This window comes from Suncus etruscus, chromosome 13 (genome assembly GCF_024139225.1).
Source record: "Suncus etruscus isolate mSunEtr1 chromosome 13, mSunEtr1.pri.cur, whole genome shotgun sequence".
In the NCBI taxonomy this organism is placed as follows: Eukaryota; Metazoa; Chordata; class Mammalia; order Eulipotyphla; family Soricidae; genus Suncus; species Suncus etruscus.
Genome location: NC_064860.1, coordinates 58,773,461 through 58,799,583, shown reverse-complemented (window position 1 = coordinate 58,799,583; position 26,123 = coordinate 58,773,461). Strand labels below are relative to the sequence as shown.

The 26,123-nt window shown below is 34.0% G+C and overlaps 1 protein-coding gene across 1 annotated transcript; it reads left to right on the top strand.

The window, feature by feature from the left end:
• The first annotated feature begins 3,760 nt into the window (after positions 1-3,760).
• CHODL (chondrolectin) lies at positions 3,761-24,269 on the top strand. Its single transcript, XM_049785856.1, has 6 exons — positions 3,761-3,959; positions 14,698-15,007; positions 15,148-15,305; positions 18,862-18,948; positions 21,540-21,642; positions 24,179-24,269. The coding sequence occupies exons 1-6, from the start codon at positions 3,881-3,883 to the stop codon at positions 24,261-24,263; spliced, it is 822 nt and encodes a 273-aa protein (XP_049641813.1). The 5' UTR covers positions 3,761-3,880; the 3' UTR covers positions 24,264-24,269.
• The last annotated feature ends 1,854 nt before the right edge of the window (positions 24,270-26,123 follow it).

The following is a 26,123-nucleotide window of genomic DNA, read 5'->3' as shown; positions in this document are numbered from 1 at the left end:
GCTCAGGAATCACTACTGGATGTGCTCAGTGGACCATGTAATTCTGGAGATCAAACTGGGATGGCTGCAAACAAGGCAAGAACGTTTAGCATTACACTATTACTCTGACTGCAGGATATGGCTCTTGATTGACATTCTCAGTCATGTGGTCTCATCGTATTTGCTTTAGGGAACCCAGAAATCCAGCTACTCACATGGGTAAAATTCCCCACATAACCCAGGGGCTTTGGGGAAGTCTTGGAGGGAGTCTCATCTTCTTATTCTTCTGAGAGCAGTTCTTATCCCCATTGTGTTCCATTAATGCCCAAATATTTTCTAAGAAATTGCTATTTATTTTCTATGATATTTTATGCATACCCACAAAGAAAAACAAGTGAGACACTCTTAAAAATTAATGAATTATTTAGTCATAAAAATGAGGTTGGGTTTATTAAAATTATTGAAAATTGAAACTGGGGCAAGTTATATCCAACTCCAGTAATTGTACAATTATCTCTTCTTGGAGGGGGCACACTAGGCAGTGCTCAGGAGTTGCTCCTGATTTTGTGCTCAGAAATTGCTCCTGGCTAGGGGGACCAGATCGGATGTTGGGAATAGAACCTGTATTCAGCCTGGGTCAACTGCACGTAAGGCAAATTCCCTACCATGGTGCTTCCACTCTGGCCCTAATTATCTGTTTAAAATAAAATATTATTAAAAATTGAAATTTGTATCTCCTGCCATGAAAAATGATCACTTTTATGAGATTTAACTGCTCCAAGAGAAATATTTATTGCTACACATTTTCTATATTTAAGACTAATAAAATCTGTGTCTGAAATTAGTGATGTTCAGTCCAGATGTTTTCTAGTCGGACAGAAATGAAGAAATAAAAATCTTGTCAGGTAGTCCCCTTAAGAGCATGCTTACTATCAAAAAAGAGCCTTAAAATGTGCTTTCATGAGAAGTTGAAAGCTACAGAAATAAATGTACATCATCTCTGGCTAAGGCACTATAGATTAGGAAAGCTGCGATATGTTGAAGGTATAGTTATTGCTATAATTTTCATCTTCTAATGAAATAAAACATGGAACTTCCTCTTGCCTTTAATGTCTTCAAGAACTCCTGGACTTTTGAGGCAACAGAATCTTTAGAGATATTTGGGGGCTTACTGATATGAGGAAATTATATCCAGTACTTTACAATCCACAAGTATTTTTTCCTAAAGAGGGATCTCATGAAAGTTCTAGACCACATGAATATCTGGAAATATGATGTCATTAAAAGGACACATTTAGAATCTCATTTTGGGTTCGGGATATGGCTCAAAGGACTAAAGTCCATGCTTTACTATTAGGAGGACTAGGTTCCATCACTAGCTTTGCCTCGTTCTCTGAGCACTGCTGCGTGACTCCTGAACTCGGAGTAACTCTGGAACACTGCTGAGAGTGACCCCACTAAATGGAAAACAAACAAATTAAAAAAGGTTGCAGAAGACAAAAAAAAGGTCACAATTCTATACTGCAAGCACTTGGAGAACTCACCCAGGCCATAAGTCACTGAGGACCTCCAGTTTATTTAGACTACTACTAGAAAATTCCTGCAAAAGTGTCCATGAAATCACTTAATTCCTCTGTCTATTCTAATTCATTTCTGTCACCCTTCCATGAATACATGCAAGCATGTAATTCTACTCCTCCCTGATGTTTATGAATGCAAATATTATTGCATTCTATAATATATTTCTTTCTATACCCAAACTTTCTTACAAAGTTACATCCAGTTATATTATTTGACATGTTTATAGAACTGAGCTCTATATATACCTCAATTACCTTGAGGATTTATCAGTTTTCAATATTTTATTCAAAAGTCCAGCAGTGTCTGTATCTTTAGACCTTTAACTAATGACAGAAAATCTTTACCTCTCTGAAGATTTATTTATTGCCCAAAGACAAGCAATAAATCAGTACTTTTTAATGGTTATACAAGAAAAAAAGGTGCTAGACACAATTTTAATTATTTTAGAATTCTACTCTCTCCAGTAGAGTGTTGTTAATAAACTTTAAGTTTTATTTAAAGTGTTAAAATTTATTATTCCATAAGTTTTGTATTTGTGGTAGAGTTTTTACTCTCCCAAATCTCCTCAATACCCTCCATGTAAAACAACAGAACTAGAGAGATAGCACAATGGGTAGGGCATTTCCACTGACAAGACTAATTGAATTACATCTTGACACTAATATGGTTCCCTAAGTATAGGCCCGTAGTCATTTCTGAGAGCTGCTGGAAGTGGCCTTTAGACCCTAAACAAGCAAAAACCTAAACAGATGTAAATAACACTCTCAAGGCTGTCTTTGGGGAATTCTTATATTCTTGGGTAAAATATAAAATAAAGTCTATGAAAGGCAATGGAGAAGTGTCTTAGTAGATATTAAAGTGAGTTTAACATCAAATGTAAACCACAGGTTTGTGCTAATAAAGATATAAAAAGAAATATACACATTCACAAGTGAAAATTCCTAGGTGGGGTGTGTGTGTGTGTGTGTGTGTGTGTGTGTGTGTGTGTGTGTGCGTGTGTGTGTGTCTATGCGCTTGCATGTGAGTTTGATGCTTTTTTTCTCGAGCTACAAATACTGGGATTTAAATCTACTGGGGAAACATTTCTTCAAATACTATTTTTGTTTTTGCTTTTGTGCTACACCCAGCTGTGCTCAGGGGTTACTCCTAGCTCTGTGCTCAGAAAATTACTCCTGGCAGGCTCAAGGGGCCATATGGAATAAAAGGAATCCAACTCGGATTGGCAGCATGCAAGGCAAATATCCTATCTACTGTGCTATCCCTCTTGCTCTACAAATTCTTTCCTGTGCTCCCATGGTTTTATTCCTGCAGCAATTTAGTCCAAAGACCTGCTTGGAATTCACCTATTTGCAGAACCTAGGTGTAGAGATGGAGGTGGAGGCTGGAGGGGGAAACCTGGCACATTCTGTAATTCCCTAAGCACATTTTTTTGGCTCTCTTTCCACCAATCTATCTTAAATAGTGGCTAGAGCCCTGCATCTTGCCATTCCTATGATCAAGCAATTTAGCACAAGAAGAGAAAGGCCCCCACTACTTGGCAACGGGCGTGGACATTAATCTTGGAAAAAACCAAATGGATCCAACTTTTTAGCAGACTTTAATAGCAAAGCTGTCACATTTTACATAAATGAGTATCGGGTCTGTTAGCGAATGCAGAGGGGACCCCCTTGGAGCCAAGAAGAAGAGAAGGCGGGGCTGCTGACTGGACTGTTTGCAAAGTGGCTTAGGTTTGGAGGGGAGGGACTGCGACACTGCAGGACAGAAGGAGACGAAGCAGTTAAAAATGATTAGCAGCAAGAGGGGGCTGAACCTCAGGATCTGGTATATAAGACGCCCCTGGCGCTAAACTGCTGCTGCTGTTGCTGCTGCTGCTGCTGCTGCTGCTGCTGAGAGCCTGGACTTGGGGCCACTTGGCTCAGCCGCTCAGTTAGCTGGAGGCCAGAAAGGGAGTCCCAGGGACTGATGGAGTCCAAATAGCAGTTAGTGCTTCTCCTCCGGAATAGACCCACGGGGGACTCCCTTAACTTCTCTTTCTGTCTCTTCCCAAACCCCAGTAGCTTTCTCCCCGTCCTGCACTTCCGCGCGCAAGCCGGGGCAGGGATTCACCAGTTTGTACGTCGGGCTAAAGGCAATGCGTACTGGAGTTCAGATCTGGGGGCTTGGGTGGGATTAAGGGGTTAAGGACCCAGGGAGAGGCAGGGCTGAGGGGTCAGCTCTTTAGAACCTTGCTGCACGGGTGCCCGAGGCTACCTTCGCTCGCGCGCGCGCGCTCTCTCTCTCTCTCTCTGGTCGCCACACCTGCTGCTACCTCCCCGTCGCGATGAGCCGCGTGGTCTCGCTCCTGCTGGGCGCTGCGCTGCTCTGCGCCCACGGAGCCTTCTGCCGCCGGGTGGTCAGCGGTGAGTCCGGGGGCGCCAAGGGCTGGGGGCAGTACAGGGCGGCTTGTCTTGGGCTTGGGGAGTCTCAGTTCAAGTGTGATAAGGGACAGGTCCTCTTCGGATTGGATCTAAGGGCTAGGAGGAGACGCATGTTCTCATAGACCCCTGTATTGTGTCCCCCTTTCATCACTTAAGGTGCATGCACGTGCATACAGAAAAGTTGAGAAAAATTTTTTTCTCAAAAGTGCATGATTCAGGAGCTTCCAAAGCGAACCCTGCTTTATGGCGAGCGCTTGCTTATACTGTAAGGCTTATCCAGGAGTAATGTCCACTTTGTTGAGAGAGTTGGCCCCAGCGCAGGGTTTGGCACCTGCAAATGGGGCGGGGTGCCGCAGTGGCAGAGGAAACCCAGGGACAGAAGAACCGCAGCAGGGAAGCCACCCCTTGTTGGGCTTGGATCCTCTCCAACCCAGGCACTTTGTTTCCTGCGTTGGTTGCTGAGCACAGACCTGCTCTTTTACGGGTTAAGAATCACTTTTCCCAGCCCTGGACGGACACACACACACACACACACACACACACACACACACACACACACACACAGCCTTTGTTCTCAGGAGGCCTGACAAAGGGCTGGAAACAGATCAGTGTGTATGTGAAGGTTTCTGCCTGTGCAGGCTTCGTTCCAAATTAGGGATTGATCAGAAAAGAAACTCAGCTGGAGTTGGGCTGAGGTGTAGATGACAAGTGACTTGTACTGGATAGGTGCGCAATGAAGTAGATGGGACTCAATTGCAGGGAAATGGATCAGGAGTGCCAAGCTTCCTATTGCTCTTTGCGCTTTTACTGTTTCTTTCACTGTCCGCTGATTGAACAATTTATAGGGCGTTTACACTCTCACCTTTCAAGACCATCTCTTATAAAAGCATGTAGAGTCTCCTAAATCTATGAATAAATAGGAACAGGACCTTCCATGAAGGTCAAAAGCTTATTAGAATAACTTGTGATGCTTATTAAAGTGTTGCAGTAAATATTTGATGTTGAGGGTGGGCGTGTGCTCCTAGGGGAAGTTTTTCCAGTACAAAGAAAAGGAGTGGGCAAATTCCTTTTTACATTCTGTACATCTGTCTAACAGGTGTCACTAGATCAGTAGAGGTAGAGTTAAATGACAAATGACAGCACCTTAATCAAGAGTGAGGCCAGACCTTTAGAATGAGGCATATTAAGCTTAATTGTCACTGATCTTCCCCTTAGCACTATGTGATGTTCTGTATCTCCAGGATATAATTCTTCAATGTCTAGTTATCAATCACTTCCCAGTAACTTTGAACCCTCAGGAAAAAACAGTGGAATTAAATTCACTGTGAAATGTCATTTGTAAATAAATGTTGCTTACATTTTGAGGAGAAGAAATGAGCTATTTTAACTAACATGTTTAACAAGTTTACAGTATCAAATAAAGATGCTCTGGAAATCAAACAATAGATTTCTTGCCTCCATGATTTCAATAGGGAAAAAAGTGCAGCAATGAACTTATCTGAATGACTTTTAAATTACTTACCTGATTGCCATTGTATTTATCAGAATTATTCTTGCCAATAAATGAAAAGCAGTGACTATGCTTTGAACTTAGATGTTTTGAAAAGGTAGGACTCCACTGATCTAAATAGTATGCTTTTGATTATTCAAATTTATATTGCTTAAACTTTATGAAAGAAAAATGAACATATAATTTTCTACACATATTTTCTGATATATAAAAAGCAGCATAAGTCTTGACAATTATATTATTTTATTGTTGCATAAATTGTTGCGAAACTTCTGCTGTGTATTTCTATTAAGTATTTATAGGCATCTTGATAGTGACATCTGGAAAAATCTCTAATTAACTAAACATGATTATATTTGATTTAGCATAATGATGTTTACATGATACAATTTGTTAGATTTTTCTTGTAAATAATTTAGCTGTATTTTGTCATAAAAATCACATTGAAACTTAAACATTATAAAATAGACTTGTAGTTTTATTCATTGAAGTCTAATTTTTTATTCTATGTATTTCAGGCCAAATACCTGTGTTCCGAACACTCTAAATTTTGAAATTTTGGAAACAGTGACTAAAGTTCCTCTGGTCAGTCTGTATTAAGTTTTAAGAAGTGCATCAACTTTTTTATGCCACTAGAGACAATTTATCAAATTTTCAACAACTGTCAACTGAAACAAGCACTCTGCGAGAAATTAATAAAACAAACAAACCTAATATATATATATATATATATGAAATTCACCTTATGCTTATTAAAATCAGCAAAACACTCTAATTTCTATGTCATATACCAGTCACTTAACCTATGGCCCTGTAAATTATTACTTCATGGAATTTATTTTTATTTTGTAACTTAAAATCTTTAATAAGTATTTTCTAATCCTTTCAAATCATTACCCCTTTTAAGGACAAGAAAATTACCTTTAAATTAGGTGAATTATTTTAAGCAGACATACATTTAAAAAATTAATTATAAGCTGCCCTTTTTGATTTAATAGCATGTACTTATTTTGATATTAGAAATTTATACTTATATTAGTGGTCAGTCTATATTTTAATGCACAACTATGTAACTGAAAATATATAGCTATGAGAATGCTAATTGAAGAATATTTAGTAAATATATTATTTAAGAATTAAGAAAGTTATGGAAACCTAGACATGAATGTATTTGTTGCTGAACTTAGATGTATAGGAATAACTTTCAAGGAGCTGTAATAATTAAATGTTGTGCAGTGTGACACTAGATAATAATCATTTTTTATTGCACAGGTCAAGTTTTAGTGGCAAATATGAATATTGACACAAAAAGTGTATTAAAACTTTGACTCTTTAAACTGAGTGAATGTAAGGACTAGGCCTTTAACAAATGGAAATGCTTGAAAGTAATGTGTTTCTTTTTTCTTTTAGTGTGCACCCTGACTATGTCCTCTTATCTATGTCCTACAAAATGGCATTAGTGTAATTTTTGGTACTTCCAAATGTACCTGAGGAGCTCTTTAACATTTTCATTTTTAATTAATAAAAGTGGTCTGCATGTTATTTAGGAGACAGGATAATTTAGTAACTGCATCTTTAAATCTTTCAGATGCCACTAACTTTCCCAAAATCATTGGTGGTGAGGAGGACACTACAAATTAGTATAGTAGCAAGAATACTCAAAACGGCTGAGAGGATCCAAGCTGATGGTACTATTCCATGACATCATCAAAAGCATAAAGTGATGACAGTGCAGTTTTCAAAGATGCAATTACTTTAAGTATCTCTTGGGCAAGAAAGGAACAAATTAATCCAATTACTACTCATTTCACACACTATACATTTATCATAAATATTTCTTATCACTACTGTTTTTCATCATTAATGGTTTTGCTTTTATAACTCTTTTTTCCAGAAGATGGTAATACATATTACATTAATATTAAAAAGTGAGGCATTATTAATAAAAATGTGTGAAGTAGAAATTCAGCTGATACTCTCAATTTACTTTGAACAACTTGCTTCTCGCACTGCCTGCATATGGGTGGATATTTTTAATATAAAACTGCCATGGAAGATTTTCATTCACAATTATAATGTTTTCTTTCACTTTTAAAATAATAAGTTATTTACGATATAATATGTGACTCAATTTATATTCATTGTAATTGGGGAAAACTCTAATTACCAATTGATATTTACTTGTTTGATTAGGAAAATAAAGGAAGGATAAAAATCATTAATATACATGTCAGCAATAAGATTCTCCAATATTAACCTTGTATCTGAATGTTTAGTAATAAAATACTATTAAACATTTAATCTTAGGCACTGTATTTTACATTATTGATAATGGGCAATTAAATGTATAAAACATTCCATGACAATTCCTTCCATCAGAGTGTCAGCTTCCCTCCATCCCTGTCAAAGTGTCCCCATTAACCTGCTTAGAAATAAGTTTTTGTTCATTAATTATTAGGCTCAAAGTGTCATTGTGGGTCATTTTAGGAATATTGATGTCAGCTGCATGTCATATCTCACCAAATGGAAATTAAGCATACTTTCTAGAGAGGGGAAAAACTTGTATTTAGTTTCAAAACCAATAGGAAAAATAAGCCTATAGAAGCTTCAAGAGAAAGTGAATATTTTCATGTTTTTTTTATATGAATTTCTAAATGTTGTATATTCTTAACTATATGTACAGGAGTATTAAAATTTCAGTATTGAAATATTTAAACATGTCCACACTAAAGACATACCCTGGTGAAATTCCAGATTTTGTTAACAAAATTATATACATTTTTCTAACTCTACCATTTTTCCTTCCCTTAAAAAAATATTAGCTTCTCCCTGTTTGTAGCAATCAGAGGATATTATTAACCATAAATTATATGTATTTACTAGGTTACTTTATTAAAATAAAAGCAATATTAACATAATAAAATTGTTTGTGATACTACTACTTGACTAATATGTAATCCATGAATATAACACTGAAAAATGAGAAAAAAGGAAGTTCATGTGATCTCAAAATACGTGAAAGGAGGTATTCAAAATAGTTTTCTGAAAGGTAAGCCTTTATAGAAGAAGAAAAATTACTTTCATAAGTTCTTCGTTAATGGAAGATTCTAACAATTTGAGCAATACCTATTTCCTCATTCTTAAAGTTACACTCAAATATAATTGAATGATCATATGTGGGTTAAAAGCTTCTGATCTTCCTACAAATTATTTTAGATTTGTACAATAAGTTGAAAATCAATGGTAAAATAAATTTGGTTATAAAATATTCATTGATAGATTTTAATGATATATGTAAATCAAAAATACCCTGCAATTTATTATTTCCTAAAAATTCTAGTTCTGAATTCTTCAATTTAAAATCAGTGAGCATAATTGACATTCAATCAGTGCACTTTGCACTTAATATCTGTTTATATTTAGTAATGGGATACATCTCTGTCTTGAGAGCACTAAGCTATGCAGCCACCATAACTTACCGAGAAGCTCTGTATCCTTCCATCATAGTTAACCAAAGAAAAAATGCCTCACTGAGATCACCTGATTGGTTGTCTTCCAGGTCAGAGAATAACTTTAAATATAATTTTTGCCTCTATAATTTCACTACTATTTTTCTGCTGGAAACATACTGGCATTAAGAATTTCCATTGGATATATTTATTAATATATTTATAATTGAATATAAATTTATTTAATAATTTAATATTAATACATATAAACAATACATTATATTGATAAATTTAATTAATAAATCAATTATTAATCAGGTCATAATCAATGCAATCACTAAATAATAAATAAATCATTTTTTATATTTTATTTAAACACCTTGATTACATACATGATTGTGTTTGGGTTTCAGTCATGTAAAGAACACCACCCATCACCAGTGCAACATTCCCATCACCAATGTCCCAAGTCTCCCTCCTCCCCACCCGACCCCCGCCTGTACTCTAAACAGGCTCTGCATTTCCCTCATACATTCTCATTATTAGGACAGTTTAAAATGTAGTTATTTCTCTAACTAAACTCATTACTCTTTGTGGTGAGCTTCCTGAGGTGAGCTGGAACTTCCAGCTCTTTTCTCTTTTGTGTCTGAAAATTATTATTACAAGGATGTCTTTCATTTTTCTTAAAACCCATAGATGAGTGAGACCATTCTGCGTTTTTCTCTCTCTCTCTGACTTATTTCACTCAGCATAATAGATTCCGTGTACATCCATGTATAGGAAAATTTCATGACTTCATCTCTCCTGACAGCTGCATAATATTCCATTGTGTATATGTACCACAGTTTCTTTAGCCATTCATCTGTTGAAGGGCATCTTGGTTGTTTCCAGAGTCTTGCTATGGTAAATAGTGCTGCAATGAATATAGGTGTAAGGAAGGGGTTTTTGTATTGTATTTTTATATTCCTAGAGTATATTCCTAGGAGTGGTATAGCTGGGTCATATGGGAGCTCGATTTCCAGTTTTTGGAGGAATCTCCATATTGCTTTCCATAAAGGTTGAACTAGATGGCATTACCACCAGCAGTGGATAAGAGTTCCTTTCTCTCCACACACCCCCAACACTGTTCTCATTCTTTGTGATGTGTGCCAATCTCTGTGGTGTGAGGTAGTACCTCATAGTTGTTTTGATTTGCATCTCCCCTATGATTAGAGATGTGGAACATTTTTTCATGTGTCTTTTGGCCATTTGTATTTCTTCTTTGTCAAAGTGTCTGTCCATTTCTTCTCCCCATTTTTTGATGGGATTAGATGTTTTTTCTTGTAAAGTTCTGTCAGTGCCTTGTATAATTTGGAGATCATGTTTTTTAGTGTAATCATATATATCTGTTTAATTTATTTGTAAAAAAATCACAAGAGCAGAGACTTTGAATATACCATTGTTATCAAAATATGTTTTACTCATTAAAACTCTGGATAATCTAGTTTTTCTATATTTTTGTTGTTGTTTTTGTTTTTGGGTCATACCCAGCAGCACTCAGGGGTTACTCCTGGCTCCACACTCAGAAATCACTCCTGGCAGCTGGGGGGACCATATGGGATGTTGGGATTCGAACCAATGACCTTCTGCATGGAAGTCAAATGCCTTACCTCAATGCTATCTCTCCGTCCCCTAGTTTTTCTATTCTTAATTTGATTTTTCTTCAACATATTACAGAACAGACTTGCTGGGCAAGTGTAATATTTCAAAAGTGTTAGATTAAAATTCAGGTCTGTAATAATCACTTATAGTGGAAGAGTAAACAAATAAAAATTTCTACGGCATATAGTTAAGACATTTAAAAATAAATCTATAGAGGATATAGTAGACAAAATGGAAATAAAACTTGCTTTTTAAAAAGAGTATAAACATCACTAGGCCTATGGGCATTGTTAGAATATTACTAGGAACAACCATTTTTTAAAAATTAAATGTATCGGGCCAGAGAGATAGCATGGAGGTAAGGCACTTGCCTTTCATGCAGAAGAATGGTGGTTTGAATCCTGGCATTCCATATGGTCCCTCGTGCCTGCCTGGGGCGATTTTCTGAGCATACAACCAGGAGTAACCCCTGAGCAGTGCCGGTGTGACCCAAAAACAAAAGAAAAAAAACAAAACAAACAAAAAAAATTAAATGTACCATAAAATTTATCTATGAGTTTTGGGGAAAATATAAAACTATACAATTTGCTAAGAGCAAAAATTGAGCCTTCTTTGATAATTTCTCCAAATTATTTATTTTATATTTATATGTCCTCTTGAAAGCCCCTTCTTTTTTGTTTGCTTTTGTATTGAGGTCACACCCTGTGATGCTCAGCAGTAATGATGCTCAGCAGTAATGATGCTCAGCAGTAACTATGACTGCACTTAGGATCAATACTGATAGTGCTCCAAGGACCATATAAATGCCAGAGATTGAACCTGGGTCAGCCACATTCAAGGCAAGTGCCTTACCCAATGTACTGTCTCTCTGGCCTGCTTGAAGTCTATTTAACTCTAATTTCTAATGACTATTTATACTAACATGTTATTTTTTATTTGAAATTAGTCAGGGCAATAAGTAAATTGGTCCATATTACTTAACATGCTATACCTGCATCCAGAACAGTTCACAAGATTGTGGTATAACTGATGTCTTCCTTGCAATTTGGAAAGCCATTTTATTAAGTGACTCTTCTCAGCTGGTGTCAAGATATTGAATGCTCATCACTTAAAAACTGTTGTGAGGTTAATGACCTTCTGCTATTTCTGCCTCCCATTGCCTCTGGGAATCATCATAGATCATTAATGACATTCTGGAGGAGAATGGATGTGATACTAATGCTGTATTAGTGTGATGTATTGTAATTAAGAATACAAATCGAATGTTTTTTTTTAAGTGGTATTTAAATACAATTATACCTCATGGCCCTACTGACAGACTTTCTTGGCTACAAAACTAAACATAATGTTAAAATTAAAACAACAACAACTTTAAATTACACAAACAATAACTATCAGGTAAATGAACTCATGTAGAAGAAAGCAGAACTATGCCATGACAAAAAGGTAAAATAATTTGGCTCAACTTTACAAGAGTGTTTGATAGTCTGTTTTCAATACCAAACCAAAGCTGAAAATGAAGACTCAAGTCTAAAGCCTGTAGGTTGGGGTAACAAATCTATTGGTTTTTAAGTTGACAGCAGAGATTAGAGGTAAAACAAACAGACTAATGAAAATTAAAACAAAGCATTATGAATGTCCTAAATATTTCTTTATGATCTTATTTTTCCTTGCAATATTGTGTTTTGTTTTGTGTATGTTCTCTGCCCAGTAGAACTCAGGGGTTGCTCCTGGCTCTGCACTCAGGGATCATTTCTGATGGGGTCTCCTGGGAACTGGGGTATAAGGATGAAGTCTGAGTAGGCCAAAGGCAAAGAAATATACTTTCCACTGTATTATTTCTCTGGCCACTTTACTCAACATGCATATATAGCAGTCAAAGGGGACAGATGTAAACCATAGAATAAATGGAATACCACTGCTGGTAGAGTTAGCTATATCCTTTATAAAATAATATTCCACATATATATTATGAATTTGACATGTATCTGATTTTATTGTAAGTCAATATAGTCAGGCATATTTTCATGATATCTTTCAGTATATAGGAGAATATTTTCTCTTTAAAATGTAGGAGCATATGAAATTGAATTTTGAAAGTTATTTTTAAATCGTTTTTGTTGACAAAGTAATTGTTTCTATAGATGTTGTTAGAACAGTGATGCTACATAATATTTTATTTTTATAAATGATATTCTGTTAGAACTCTAAATAATTATTCTAAGCTTCATTTATAGATCTGACTAACATTTTAAAGGTAATACATTTTACTCACATATCTATAATGATCTATATTATAAATCAATATATAAATGTTTAAACTGAGCTGTAACTTTTAAGATGGATTTGAAATTTCCTCTTCAAAATTATTAACTGCAAAGCATTTAATTTAAATGAATTTGTGTTTAAACAATACAATTCTAAATTTTGAAGAAATTTAGAAACTTAGAAGAAGTTTTGGTTATCATGTTTAATGAAATAAATCAGAGGGAGAAAGACAAGTACCAGGTTATCTCACTCCTCTGTTGTAAATAGAGAAAAAAGAGAAGGGAATTAATAGTATTAAACTATAACTGACTTGACATAAATTTAAAAAAATTAGGCTACCAAGTGCTCCTGAGAAGGAATAAAGCATTGAAGAGGAAAAACAGAGTTAAATGGATGAAAGCCATGACTAGAGAGCTAAGACTGGCTTTGGACTGGGATTCACATAGTATGTCTTAAAAAACTAGAGAATCGGGGCCAGAGAGGTGGCACTAGAGGTAAGGTGTCTGCCTTGCAAGTGGTAGCCAAAGAAAGACCGCGGTTCGATCCCCCGGCGTCCCATATGGTCCCCCCAAGACAGGGGCAATTTCTGAGCTCTTATCCAGGAGTAACCCCTGAGCATCAAATGGGTGTGGCCCAAAAAATAAAAAACAACAACAACAACAACAACAACGAGAGAATCTTTAGGAAATTGGTTATAAGGTTACAAAGAGGTCATCCCATTACTTCTATATAAAACTAAGTTACTATTTTAATTATTACTGCTTTGTGACCCCAATTAACTTTTAATTTTGATAAATTTGCTCTTGGTCATGCCCAACATAAAGTATTTAGTCTTTCAATTTTCTATCATTGTCATCATATCTAACCTAAAATAGAGTGTTTTGACATTTTTATATGAACATGCTATTCTTTCATTACTTTATCCTGTTAGCTTTTAAACATATGAATATCTTAAATGTATTAGTTACTTTTATTTGCTACAGAAATCCTTTTACAAAATCTAACTACGATAGTGACTTTCCTTACTAATTTATCCTTGAAGTACTATTCATTAAGTTTGTCACAAGCTTATTAGAAAACCAATTAATTTTCTATCATTGTCATCATATCTAACCTAAAATGGAGTGTTTTGACATTTTTATATGAACATGTTATTCTTTCATTACTTTATCCTGTTAGCTTTTAAACATATGAATATCTTAAATGTATTAGTTACTTTTATTTGCTACAGAAATCCATTTACAAAATCTAACTACGATAGTGACTTTCCTTACTAATTTATCCTTGAAGTACTATTCATTAAGTTTGTCACAAGTTTATTAGAAAACCAATTACAATTTATAAATTGAGGTTGGTGGCCAAGAAACAAACATGACACAATAATACTACGAGAAAAGTATTCTTGGATTATGTTTTTGGACCACATCTTACTCCTGGCTTCGTGCTCAGGAATCGCACTTGGTGGTGCTCAGTGTACTATATTCAGTTTTGAAATCTCCAAAGGGCCAACTATATGCAAGTCAAGCACCTTAACTTTATATGTCTAAGGGAAATATTTTTTGTTTGTTTCTTTGGGGCCACACCCGATGACACTCAGGGGTTATTCCTGGCTCTGTGCTCAGAAATCGCTCCTGGCTTAGGGAACGATATGGGATGCTAGGGATTGAATTCAGGTCCGTGCTGGGTCATCCACATGCAAAGCAAACAAGCTACCACTGCACTATCATAGCTCCTGCCCCCAAGGGAAGCGTTTTTGCAGAATATTTCTTGTTTTGATTGCCTCTTTCTAAACCCTGCTTCTTCTTATTATTACTAAAGATCTCATGAATACACGGATATCTTTTTTTTTCAGGCCAAAAGGTGTGTTTTGCTGACTTCAAACATCCCTGCTACAAAATGGCCTATTTCCATGAACTATCCAGCCGCGTGAGCTTCCAAGAGGCACGCCTGGCTTGTGAAAGTGAGGGAGGAGTCCTTCTAAGCCTTGAGAATGAAGCAGAACAGAAGTTAATTGAGAGCATGTTACAAAACTTGACAAAACCAGGAACAGGGATTTCTGATGGCGATTTCTGGATAGGACTTTGGAGAAATGGTGAGGGACAAGCAACTGGAGCTTGCCCAGACCTCTACAGGTGGTCTGATGGAAGCATTTCCCAGTACAGGTTAGTATGGTTGCTGAGAAGCTGCATGTATTCTGGATAAGGGGGCAAGTGGGAATCCCGAAATGGTGATGATAGAATTCCACACAGAGTAGAACGGAGAAAAAACACCTAAGAATATTCATGTTGCTTTATATTTGCAGAAACTGGTATACTGATGAACCTTCCTGTGGAAGTGAAAAATGTGTAGTAATGTATCATCAACCTACAGCCAATCCTGGACTTGGGGGTCCCTATTTGTACCAATGGAATGATGACAGGTGCAACATGAAGCATAATTACATCTGCAAATATGAACCAGGTAGGAAACTTACTAGAACGTCTACCTTATGTGATTCTATTCCCTTTGGTTTTTGGTTTTCTTTTTATGAAGTTTGCATTTCCTCTGCAGCCTGTTGGTTCACTCAAGATACCAAAACATATTATATCTATAGAGCTGCCTCATGTATTAAACAGAGAGAAGCAACTAAAACTATCTGGAGAGGTGCTTTTAATATAAATGAATTATTTCTAATGTTAGAGCCATAAATTGATCTTAATAAACTCATGAAGAAGAAATGAGCACTTAAAATATTTCAAGCATATTGTATAATGCATGTAAAAAGGTGTTAGTCACAAATGCTACTTATAATAGATTTACGCATATGAGACATAGTTCTTTAGGCATGAGTTGGTGACTAAGAGACAAGAGCAACTTCCTCCTGGAAGTTTCATGGCATAATACTTGGCCTATGCTCTCAGTAAAAAGTCAAATGGATCCTCTCGTATCAGCCTGGGTGAAAGCGAATCAGGTAAAATGTCATGTTCTTCTTGTGGTCTTTTATTTTTCTTTAGTTACCTTTGGTTGAAATATCTACTTGCCATATATTATAAATGGGAAGACTCCATTGATTTGAACTACACATGTGTGGTTTTCTGTTGAAAATGGTAAATTTGAATAACTTTTAATAAAAAAGTTCAACTAAATTGTTGCTTGACAAAAAGACAGCTACATAAACTTATTTTTGAAATTACTGGAAAGAATTGCCTTAGTTAGGTTTGAGGATAAATGTTTGTTATTCTTGTACCTCAGTGTTTGGAATTGCTAGCATAGTTTTTCTTTTTTTCCTGGGGGCTTGCTGTTGACCTCATCTTGTGTATACTGAAGGTAATTATATTCAAGTGCTTCCACTTCCATTATACTCTTGAAATTACATGATGCCTTTTCTCCTAAGACCCTAAGACTCAGGGGATTATTTGGATTAGACTTAGCTTTCTTTTACATTTATCCCATTCTTGAGTTTATTAGCTAAGCCTCTATATCCCTAGAGAATTTATTCTTGAAACAAACCCTTACGCTGTAAAGAATGGAGATGGTTGCTAAATCCATTATTGTGTTTCTAGATGCTTTTACGGAGTTAAATCTATTATGTACTTACCTTCTGTTTTCTGTAGATTTTTCCTAGCAAAATAAAAAACTGGAATTAGTTGTTAGTTTAAAGTTATGACACTAGATATCTAAGATAAACTGAAGAAAATGTACTCAAGTATTCTTAAAATAATATCATTCTCTTCCTCTTTTGAGATTCTTAGATGACTTTTTGATAGTTTGGAATTTGCTTATTTAATATTTTACTTTTGTTGCAGTTATACAAGATATACAAAATGACATTAGCTTCAGTCATTTATTTATTATTTATATTAATTATATTTGTAATATATTTATATTATTTTATATATCATGCATTTATACAATGATTAACAGTAATTTTAATAAATAAAATATTATAAATTATTTTATACTTTTAATCATTAGAAGTAATTTTAGTAAATAAAAATAAACTAAACAATGATTTATATATTTATTATAAATATATTTATAATATATTATGTATATTATAATATTCATTATTATTATTTATTATTCAGTAATTTATTTAGTATTAACTACCCTAGTTTTATGTTACAAATAAAGAACATGTAAGTCCTGAAATTATTATTTTTTCTTATCCTCTATATTTTACCAATTAAAAAATGATCTATCACTTACAAATGTCTTTAACATAAATTTTTTTTAAAAATTTACTGTTTTTACTTTTGATCATGTGTGCTTATTAATTCATTCATTTATTTCACATTACATATTTTAAACTTTTTTTATTATTTTGTACATAGTCAATTTTTTAAAACTTTACTCTCTTTTTGAAAAAAATATTGGTGTGATCGAATTCTTTGCTTTATAATCATTGCTTTCTTAGTGGTGATTGATAACATTTTAGTGGAGAAATAATTTGTGTATTAAGTAATAAAATTGAGTAATATCTATAAATTTCAGCACTAGTCTTTTTGAACCTTATTCTCCTATTATACCTGAGCTACTGTGTGAGAAAATGTAAACTTTTGCTGCTCTAATCTATCTTCATACTTCATGATATCAAAATTGGCAAAAAAGCAAAAGATCTAGTCTAGCTATACAGAAGTGAAATAATTCATTTTTGAATTTTCTTAATTGTTTCTTTCACCAATTCTGCTTTTGACCTGATTATTTATTTTTATATATACCAGTGCTGTCTAATATATTTTATGGAGTACTTCTGAATATTATTTTTATGTCTATTAAAATTATATTGTGTGTTATTTGTCCTTAGATGTTAAAATAGCTTCACAGAATTATGTTTTATTACTTAGCAGTTGAGTTAATTGAAAGTTTGATTTAAAGTCACAGTGTCTTAGTTTAGTAGAACACTAAGTTTAGAGTAGGATTGTGTTTGCAAGTGTGAGGTGGGAAAGCACCAAATAAAATATGCATCTGAGAATTACTATAGGACAATGTGTGAATATAATTTCAGCTGATAGATTTCATATGGTCAAATTAATGCAGTAAATATGACATTAAATAACTTACTTGTCTATAAAAATTAACCTGCATGTCTGATTTTTCTCATTTATCAATTTACAATGATAAATAATTATAATATGGAACAAATAAGAGAATTGTGTAGACTCAACTTTCAGTGAACTGTTTATTTAGAAAATAATTATTTTGGGAAAATAGAAGACAATAGGGATATATTTTACCATTATAATTAATAACTATTTTATATGAAGCAATTAAAATGATCTTTCTTGTCTCAAAAACCAGCAAAAGAAATAGCTGGCAAGTCTTAGTATCTTATTTTTTAAGGAAGAAGATGCTTTTATTTTACTTTATATTTATTTTTTGGTTCTTGGGTGATTGTATGAGATGCCAGGTATTGCACTTGGATCGGCTGCATGCAAGGCAAATTACCCACTTTGCTATCACTCTGGCCCCATAGTAGACACTTTTAAAGTAAATTATTGGGTAGTTTTGTCTGGATAAAAAAGTATTAGAACATCACTACCTGAACTATCAATTTCAAATTTTATTCATCTACTATTTATGCTTCTTATAAGCCTAAATTTTCTGAACTAAGAAAAATAATTTTAGTTTTTATTGTTTGACATTTTCTATTGTCTCAATAATCAGATTTTCCAGTTATTGATTATCTTTGCCTGGTTTTGTAACTGCCTTTTTTTTACTAAAGCTGTCACCAGCAGAGATGATGTTGATTGTTAAGTTAATTTTTGAATTACAGTGATTCACCAAGTGACCTCAAGTTGCAAGGAGTCACTGAAGATAAACCTTATGTTTATTTTATGGTTAAATAATTTTATATAAATATACCTTAAAATATAATCTTTGGCTGTAATTTGTTTCAAAATCAAAACTATAATGTCTTTATTGTTTCTTAACACACTTTGTTTAAATGTGCATATCTTTTAATATTTTTTCATTATTACATCCTATTTTCATTTGCATATATCTTGCTATATGATGTTGTACTTCTTATTTACAGAGATTAATCCAACTATTCCTGTAGAGAAAACTTATTTTACAAACCAACCAGGAGATACCCATCAAAATGTGGTCGTCACTGAAGCAGGTAATTAGTTTGCAATCTCACACCCCTGTAAGTAATAGAAACTCTGCTTCACAATTGCTGCAGTTTTCTTGTCTAAGTTGCTATTCTAAGTAGTGCACTACATAAAGGCAGGTGATAGTTTACTTTGTTACTAGACTATAACAAAGGATGAGTAACTAGTATTGCAATAGAATAATCTACTTGTTTCCTTCTAAATTTTTATTGTATGTAGTAGTATCTATATTAACTAATTCAGACTCTTATTCAAAAGGTAGGCATTATGATATAAACTTAAACTCTCAGTGACCTAGATCAAAGAGGGTTCTGGTGGGGATTAGCTAATGGTGGATGTGGATATCATGTGCTTTGTAAAGAGCCTGCTTTGTAATCTTTGCAGATTACCATTGTGCAAATACTTCTTTTTTTAATATCTTTATTTAAACATCTTGATTACAAATATGATTGTGATTAGGTTTCAGTCATGTAAAGAACACCCCCTTCACCAGTGCCACATTCCCACCACCAATGTCCCAAATCTCCCTCCATCCCACCCCACCCCCACCTTTACCCCAGACAGGCTTTCCAGTTTCCTCATTTATTCACATGATTATGGTCTTTCTCTGTGTAGTTATTTCTATATCTGCACTCACCACTCTTTGTGGTGTGCTTCTTGAAGTGAGCTGGAAGTTCCAGCCCTCCTCTCTTTGTCTCTGAGGATTGTTGCAAAAGTGATTGTTATTTTTCTTAAAACCCATAGATGAGTGAGACTATTCTGCGTCTATCTCTCTCCCTCTGACTTATTTCGCTCAGCATGATAGATTCCATATACATTCATGCATAGGAAAATTTCATGACTTCATCTCTCCTGACGGCTGCAAAATATTCCATTGTGTATATGTACCACTGTTTCTTTAGCCATTCATCTGTTGAATGGCATCTTGGTTGTTTCCAGAGTCTGGCTATTGTGAATAGTGCTGCAATAAATATAGGTGTGAGGAAGGGATTTTTTTTTTTATTGTATTCTTGTGTGCAAGTACTTCTACTTTGCCTGATTTCAGGGTACCAAAATGACATCACTGAGTTGCAGGTTAATAAGATGGTTAATAAGTTAATAAGTGAGGTTAATAAGTGAGCTTTCAAAGAAGCACTTTAGCTTCCTCTAACACAATACTGTTTGAAAAATAAGCAAAATGAAATCACAGTGTAAATTGCATGTTTTGTTCTCAGTATCATTAAGGACTTATTCCAGTTGAATCGAAATGTTAGTTTAGACTCATTGCCTTCTGAATCAAAATCTTTCTGCAGATTATTAAAATTCCATAAGAGTGGGGAATTAAGGAATGATGTTAGTGTTTTTAAAAATAGAAATACTACTGAATGCAAAATCACGCTTTAAGTAATTTCTTAGAGACTTGAGACTAAGTGAAAACATCAACAATTATTACCCATTATTGACCTCAATATATCTTGGTTAACAGAGTAAGAAGTATAGAACTAAGAATAGTTTGTTCCAAGTTTAGTTTACTTTGCCCAGATCAATTATAATAGCAGCTTTTAATTTGCTAAGTGCAAGATTTTCAGATTGCATTATTGTGGTCATATTAAAATGTTCACTTTTTAGGTGTCTATTTTTAGTTTATTTTAATTTTTCACCATTTTTAATGAAGCAAGAATGTTGTTATTGAACAAATCTTTTTTAGAAAGATGGTAGGAGGGGAAATATGTTCAAGATAGAATAGAACTTCAAAGTGGAATAAAACAAGCAAAGGAACAAAGAGACAAGGAAGTAAGATACATATTCAAGGAAGAGCAGTGCTTGTAGAGCAAGCTCTGGTTCCTGATTTTAAAATCATGTAAAGCATCTAAACTTAATTAAAATATATTTAAGTAACTATTTTTGGATTAGAAAGTGTTTAAAGAAGTCACTTGTAAATAACTTTAAGAGACTTCATGGAGGGCCCAGAGAGATAGCACAGGATCAAAGGTGTTTGGTTTGAATCCCTGTGTCCCATATGGTCCCCCGTGCCTGCCAGGAGCTATTTCTGAGCAGACAGCCAGGAGTAACCCCTGAGCACCGCCAGGTGTGGCCCAAAAACAAAAAATAAGAGACTTCATGGAGATAGCTTTTTATTTTACAAAGAATATGCAAAAATTTGTTTATTTTAAAATTTAATTAGATGAAATTTACATGCATCTGAAGCACATGTCTTAGTTATGATCTGATAATTAGTTATATTTAAAGTTACTGATTAATATTAAAGTCTTGCATATTATTATGGCACTGAGCCTACTGGCTGTAATCATTATTTGTATAACAAAACAACTATCTTAATTGTTCAAAATTAATTTTATAAAGATAACTAAGAATGTATCATCAAGTAATGAATTGTAGATATAATTTACAAGATATGGAGTTTACCTGAAAGATAGAAGTATCACTTTGATTTTAAAGTTAATGAAGAAATATATTCTTTTGTTTTGTTACTTTGGGAAAGACTTTTATTCAAATCTAGTGATAATTTAATTAGACTTAAAATTCTGGAATTTTAAAAACTTTTGTATTAGACTCACACTCAATTATCTTTTTGCACTAAAACTGTTTTACTTTTTAGGTATAATTCCCAATCTAATTTATGTTGTTATACCAACAATTCCACTGCTTTTACTGATACTGGTTGCTTTTGGAACATGCTGTTTTCAGATGGTCCATAAAAGGTAAATAATTCATACAGATTAGAGAAACCTTGAAATTTTTAATGTTTTTTAATTATTAACAATATTAAGGTATGTATTTAATTTTTAATTCTTAATAATATTAAGCTATGCATTTAATAAATATTGGATTTATATCTACATTATATAATGAAATTATTATGATTTTATAGAGCTCTTTGATGATCTCATGTAATTTTTACCAGTCATATATATTTATGTATACATAGATATATATGTATCTCTCCCTTTGTTTCTTTTTTTCAGTTAAGAAGATGGTAGTTTAGATACACAATTGGTTGGATTGTATAGACAGTGGTTGTGGTAGATCTGAAATTTCAATAAAAATATGTTTTTATTAGTGTAAACATATACTTTTTGACACTAAATATTTAAACCTTGAGTTCATATAGATTGAAAGTTATCTGTAGATGCACTTTGTAATAGTATTTTAAATGTTCAGTAATACACATCTTCTATTTTTTTTATAATTTTTTATTTAAGCACCATGGTTACAAAAATATTCATAGTTGGGTTTCAGTCATCTAATGTATATCACCTTTCACCAGTGTAGCCATTCTGCCATCAATATTTTCCATTTCCTTCCTTCCACACCCCATGCCTGTCTTCTGGACAGCATTTTATTTCTCTCTCTCACTTGCCATTGTCACGGTAGTTGTTAGTGCAGTTATTTATTTTTTATTTGAGAACAGTCCTTTAAATATATAAAGAATTAAAAAAAACTGGTGCAAATAAGTCACATTTTGGCAGGAATCTTGAAATAGAATGAAATATCTCAACATGAAGACTGGAATATTCTTTTATGTCTGTTTATTCAGACCTTGAATTAGCTGAAGTTTTTTCTATGTCAATTGTGTCAAGTCAATTTAAAAACTAATAAATGATCTATAAATGTGTATCAGAAGATAAAGAAAAATATGTTGGGTGTGAGAAAGACCACTTTTTCCAGAGTGCTTTAAATAAACACTGATCACAACAATACTTCCACCAGGAAGGGATCCAGAAATAAGGTAAATTTTCTTTTTGATTATGTTTTTAAATAACTTAGCCTTAAAGAATCCACTAAACAACAATATTCCCCCAAATTTAATTATACAGTTGTATCCTATAAATGGTACACGTAAACTGTTAAATAGGATAATAACTTGTGTAAGTTTTCAGTCAGTATAATAATGCCTGAAAAATTAGTAATAAGTTTGTGTCCTCTAAAATTTCCAATATGTATGTGAAACACAGTAATATATATTAATTTCTAAATCTCTGCCGTTTATTATAGAAAAAACTCTCCTAGTCAAACTATTAAGGAAGAACTGTTATATGAGACAAATCAGTTTTAAAATATTATTTTGTGCTTCCTCATTTCTAAAATATGAAAGTACCAGTAATGACATTTTCTTTTTTTTTTTTTTTTTTTGGTTTTTGGGCCACACCCGGTGATGCTCAGGGGTTACTCCTGGCTATGTGCTCAGAAGTCGCTCCTGGCTTGGGGGACCATATGGGACACCGAGGGATCGAACAGCGGTCCATCCAAGGCTAGCGCAGGCAAGGCAGGCACCTTACCTCTAGTGCCACCACCCGGCCCCAGTAATGACATTTTCTTTAAAATTTGCACTATACATTTTTTTAAAATAGCATGTTATTGCTGAACTTCTATTAATTAAAGAGTTTTAGGATTTTTATACTTTTAAGGCCCATGGTACTTTTACTTCTTTGAAATTCTGAGGGAATAAGCAAAGCAAAGTCAAACACCTACAGATGCCACAGTTAATTCTAGTGCTTACTTCATTTGTTCTTAGAGCCTCCCATTTTCCTTTCTTCCAGGAAAGCAAGGAGAAACTTCATCAAAGATTCAACTCCATTATCATCTGAATGCCTTGCAGAAAGTTTAAATTCCAATCTGGTATACATCCTGGTTTCTATCACTCCATGTCATGTTCCAAATAACCACACTTGTCTCCTTAACTAGTAGTAACTCTGGTGAACTACTAATGCCAGTTAAGAGTCACATTAATAATTTAACCACCTTTTTCTTTCACCTAAGAAACTGTCATACTTTTCAAAAACTGCTTGGTTCAGATCTCTTTATAGGTAATGATGATCTTATTCTGAAACAGAATAAAACTTTCATTAATAGACTTAATGATAGAACAGAATGAGTAGAGGAAAATGAGAAGTTTCTATATCATCATAGGTAAAGAATTAATGGTCAAATATTTATTGGTTGATTATAATAAATTTCTTGGTGTTGTGTTAACAATATTTTGTATGTGAGAATATGTGCATGTGTGAGTCTGAGTTATAAATTCTAAAGGGACAAACAAAATAAAATGTTTAATTTTAATTACTTTATATAAACTCTATCATTTTACACTGGAATAATCTAAAATTTTTTGTAGGACTGAAAAAATATGAAGGTGATAGAAGGACCCTGAGAGAAGTGTCTGAGATTTGGAAGTTGACAAGCCTCCTATGAAAAGCAGCTTTCTCCAATAAATTTCTTTCTTTTTCTGTTTTTCAGTAAAGGAAGAACAAAGACTAGCCCCAATCAGTCCACACTGTGGATTTCAAAAAGCACCAGAAAAGAAAGTGGTATGGAAGTATAATAAATCATAAACTTGGCTTCAGAAAAGAAATTAGAGTTTTATAATTCTGGATAAGTGTAAGGAATGGCATCAGAACATTAGTTTGGAATGGCTTGAAATCTCAAAGGATCTGCAAGATGAACTGTAAGCTCCCCCTTGAGGCAAATACTAAAATAATTTTATATGGTTATTATTTCATTTATAAGATAAGGCTGTGCTAATAATGGAGTGAAACCTGCTTATTTTGCTAAAGGATGTATTTGAACTTCAAGTAAATTGAATGATCCAGGCAGATAAAATTGCTATTAATGCATCAGAAAAATGTGTGCTGGAAGCAAAAATTTGTGTTTTTTTACCTTTTATAGGTTATAATCTGGTTAATATAATATAAATGGTATTGAAATTTACAGTGTTAAACATATTTTATCTTTACATAAATGTTTGATAAAAACAGACAGTTCTTATATTTATTTTTATGGTGTTTAATTTTTCAATACATACTGTTTTGATTAAATAAATTTATCACTGTTGTCAACTTCAATCACACAATCACAAATATAATTACTACATACAAGTTTCTTTTCTAGAAATGACATCCTCTTCCAGTTTTTTGGCTTTTGGTCAGACAATATTTAGGAAATGAGCTATTTCATTAACTGTGATGTAAATCTACTAAAATATTTTACAAAGAGGCAAGGATTGTCTAATTTCAATTGTGCAAGACACGTGCCTTACAAGTATTTTTAGTTGAAAATCAAAGATTTTTGTAATAACTTTAATAATAGCTGTACAAACAATACACTCAATTTAGAACAAAGGAAGTGGCACATACAGTATAAATCATTGTCTTCACACGTTGCCTGTCTAAACACAACTCAGAATTTTCTGGAATCAGATGCCCTTCTCATAACCACAAAGCAAAGCTTAGTTCTATGGGGGCCTAAATTGACATTGGAAGTGGATAACTGCAAAATATCTCTAAACTTTCCCCCTAGCCTGATAGATCCTTTTTGGCATATAAAGGGGTCTTAGGGTTAGGAGTGGGTGAAGGATCACCACTGACAGAAGGTAAGCACAGCTCACTGACATTTCAGCAAAGATGAAAACTAAAATAAATAATTAGCATGAAAATGGATTGAAAGACATTGGTGACTACATGATCATTGTTGAGGATTTGTCTGGTAGAATAAATCACAGCTCCTTTAAAACTCATCCTACTTTCTTCAATGCTTGTGGTGCCTTCTTAAGAGAAAGTTGTAACTACCTGGTCTACAAATGTCCCTGTGTTCCTTTTAAGCCAAATAAAAAATTATGGTTTCTGAAGAATGCTCTCTGGTGTTGTCTGAATCTCTTAAGGGAATAACATGCACATGCATTTGTGTAGATGCACAGGATGAAAAGAAATTGCTCTTTAAGTGTAATGAGAATGGAAGTTGTTTTAAAAAGGAAGTTATCTTTCAAATGGAAGTATAAAAGCTAATCTTTTTTGTCCAGCCTTTGCTATTAGTAAACAAAGAATTCTCCTGGAGATTGTTCACAACATTTGTTTGTTGGCCAAATGAAGAGGCAAAAAAGGAAGGAGTGGGCGTTGGCACCTTTTCAGCCTCTTAGAGTCAGGGAACATGAATCTGCAGACCAGGCTTAGCTGCTGACCGCTGTGTGCACCTCCTTTTGGCCACCCATCTTTCTGGTAGAATGCGACACCAGCTGCTGCGTTCTCCTCTTCCCAACATGTTCCCACCATGCATTTGCATGCATTTCTTCCTTTAGTTGGGACTTGAGAAGAAGAAACAAGGTTTTCCCTTTGTAAATGCCACCCATGACTACAACAGCTGCAAAGCAGGAAAGGTGAAGTAATGGGGAAAAGCCTTGATTTTGCCT

What these genes read in the sequence shown, in the direction of transcription:
- CHODL (XM_049785856.1), top strand. Translation starts at nt 3,881, where the DNA reads ATGAGCCGCGTGGTCTCGCTCCTGCTGGGCGCTGCGCTGCTCTGCGCC. An exon ending in TGTGGTCGTCACTGAAGCAG is followed by an intron (nt 18,949 to 21,539) that starts GTAATTAGTTTG and finishes TTTACTTTTTAG; the next exon opens with GTATAATTCCCAATCTAATT. An exon ending in TTTCAGATGGTCCATAAAAG is followed by an intron (nt 21,643 to 24,178) that starts GTAAATAATTCA and finishes TCTGTTTTTCAG; the next exon opens with TAAAGGAAGAACAAAGACTA.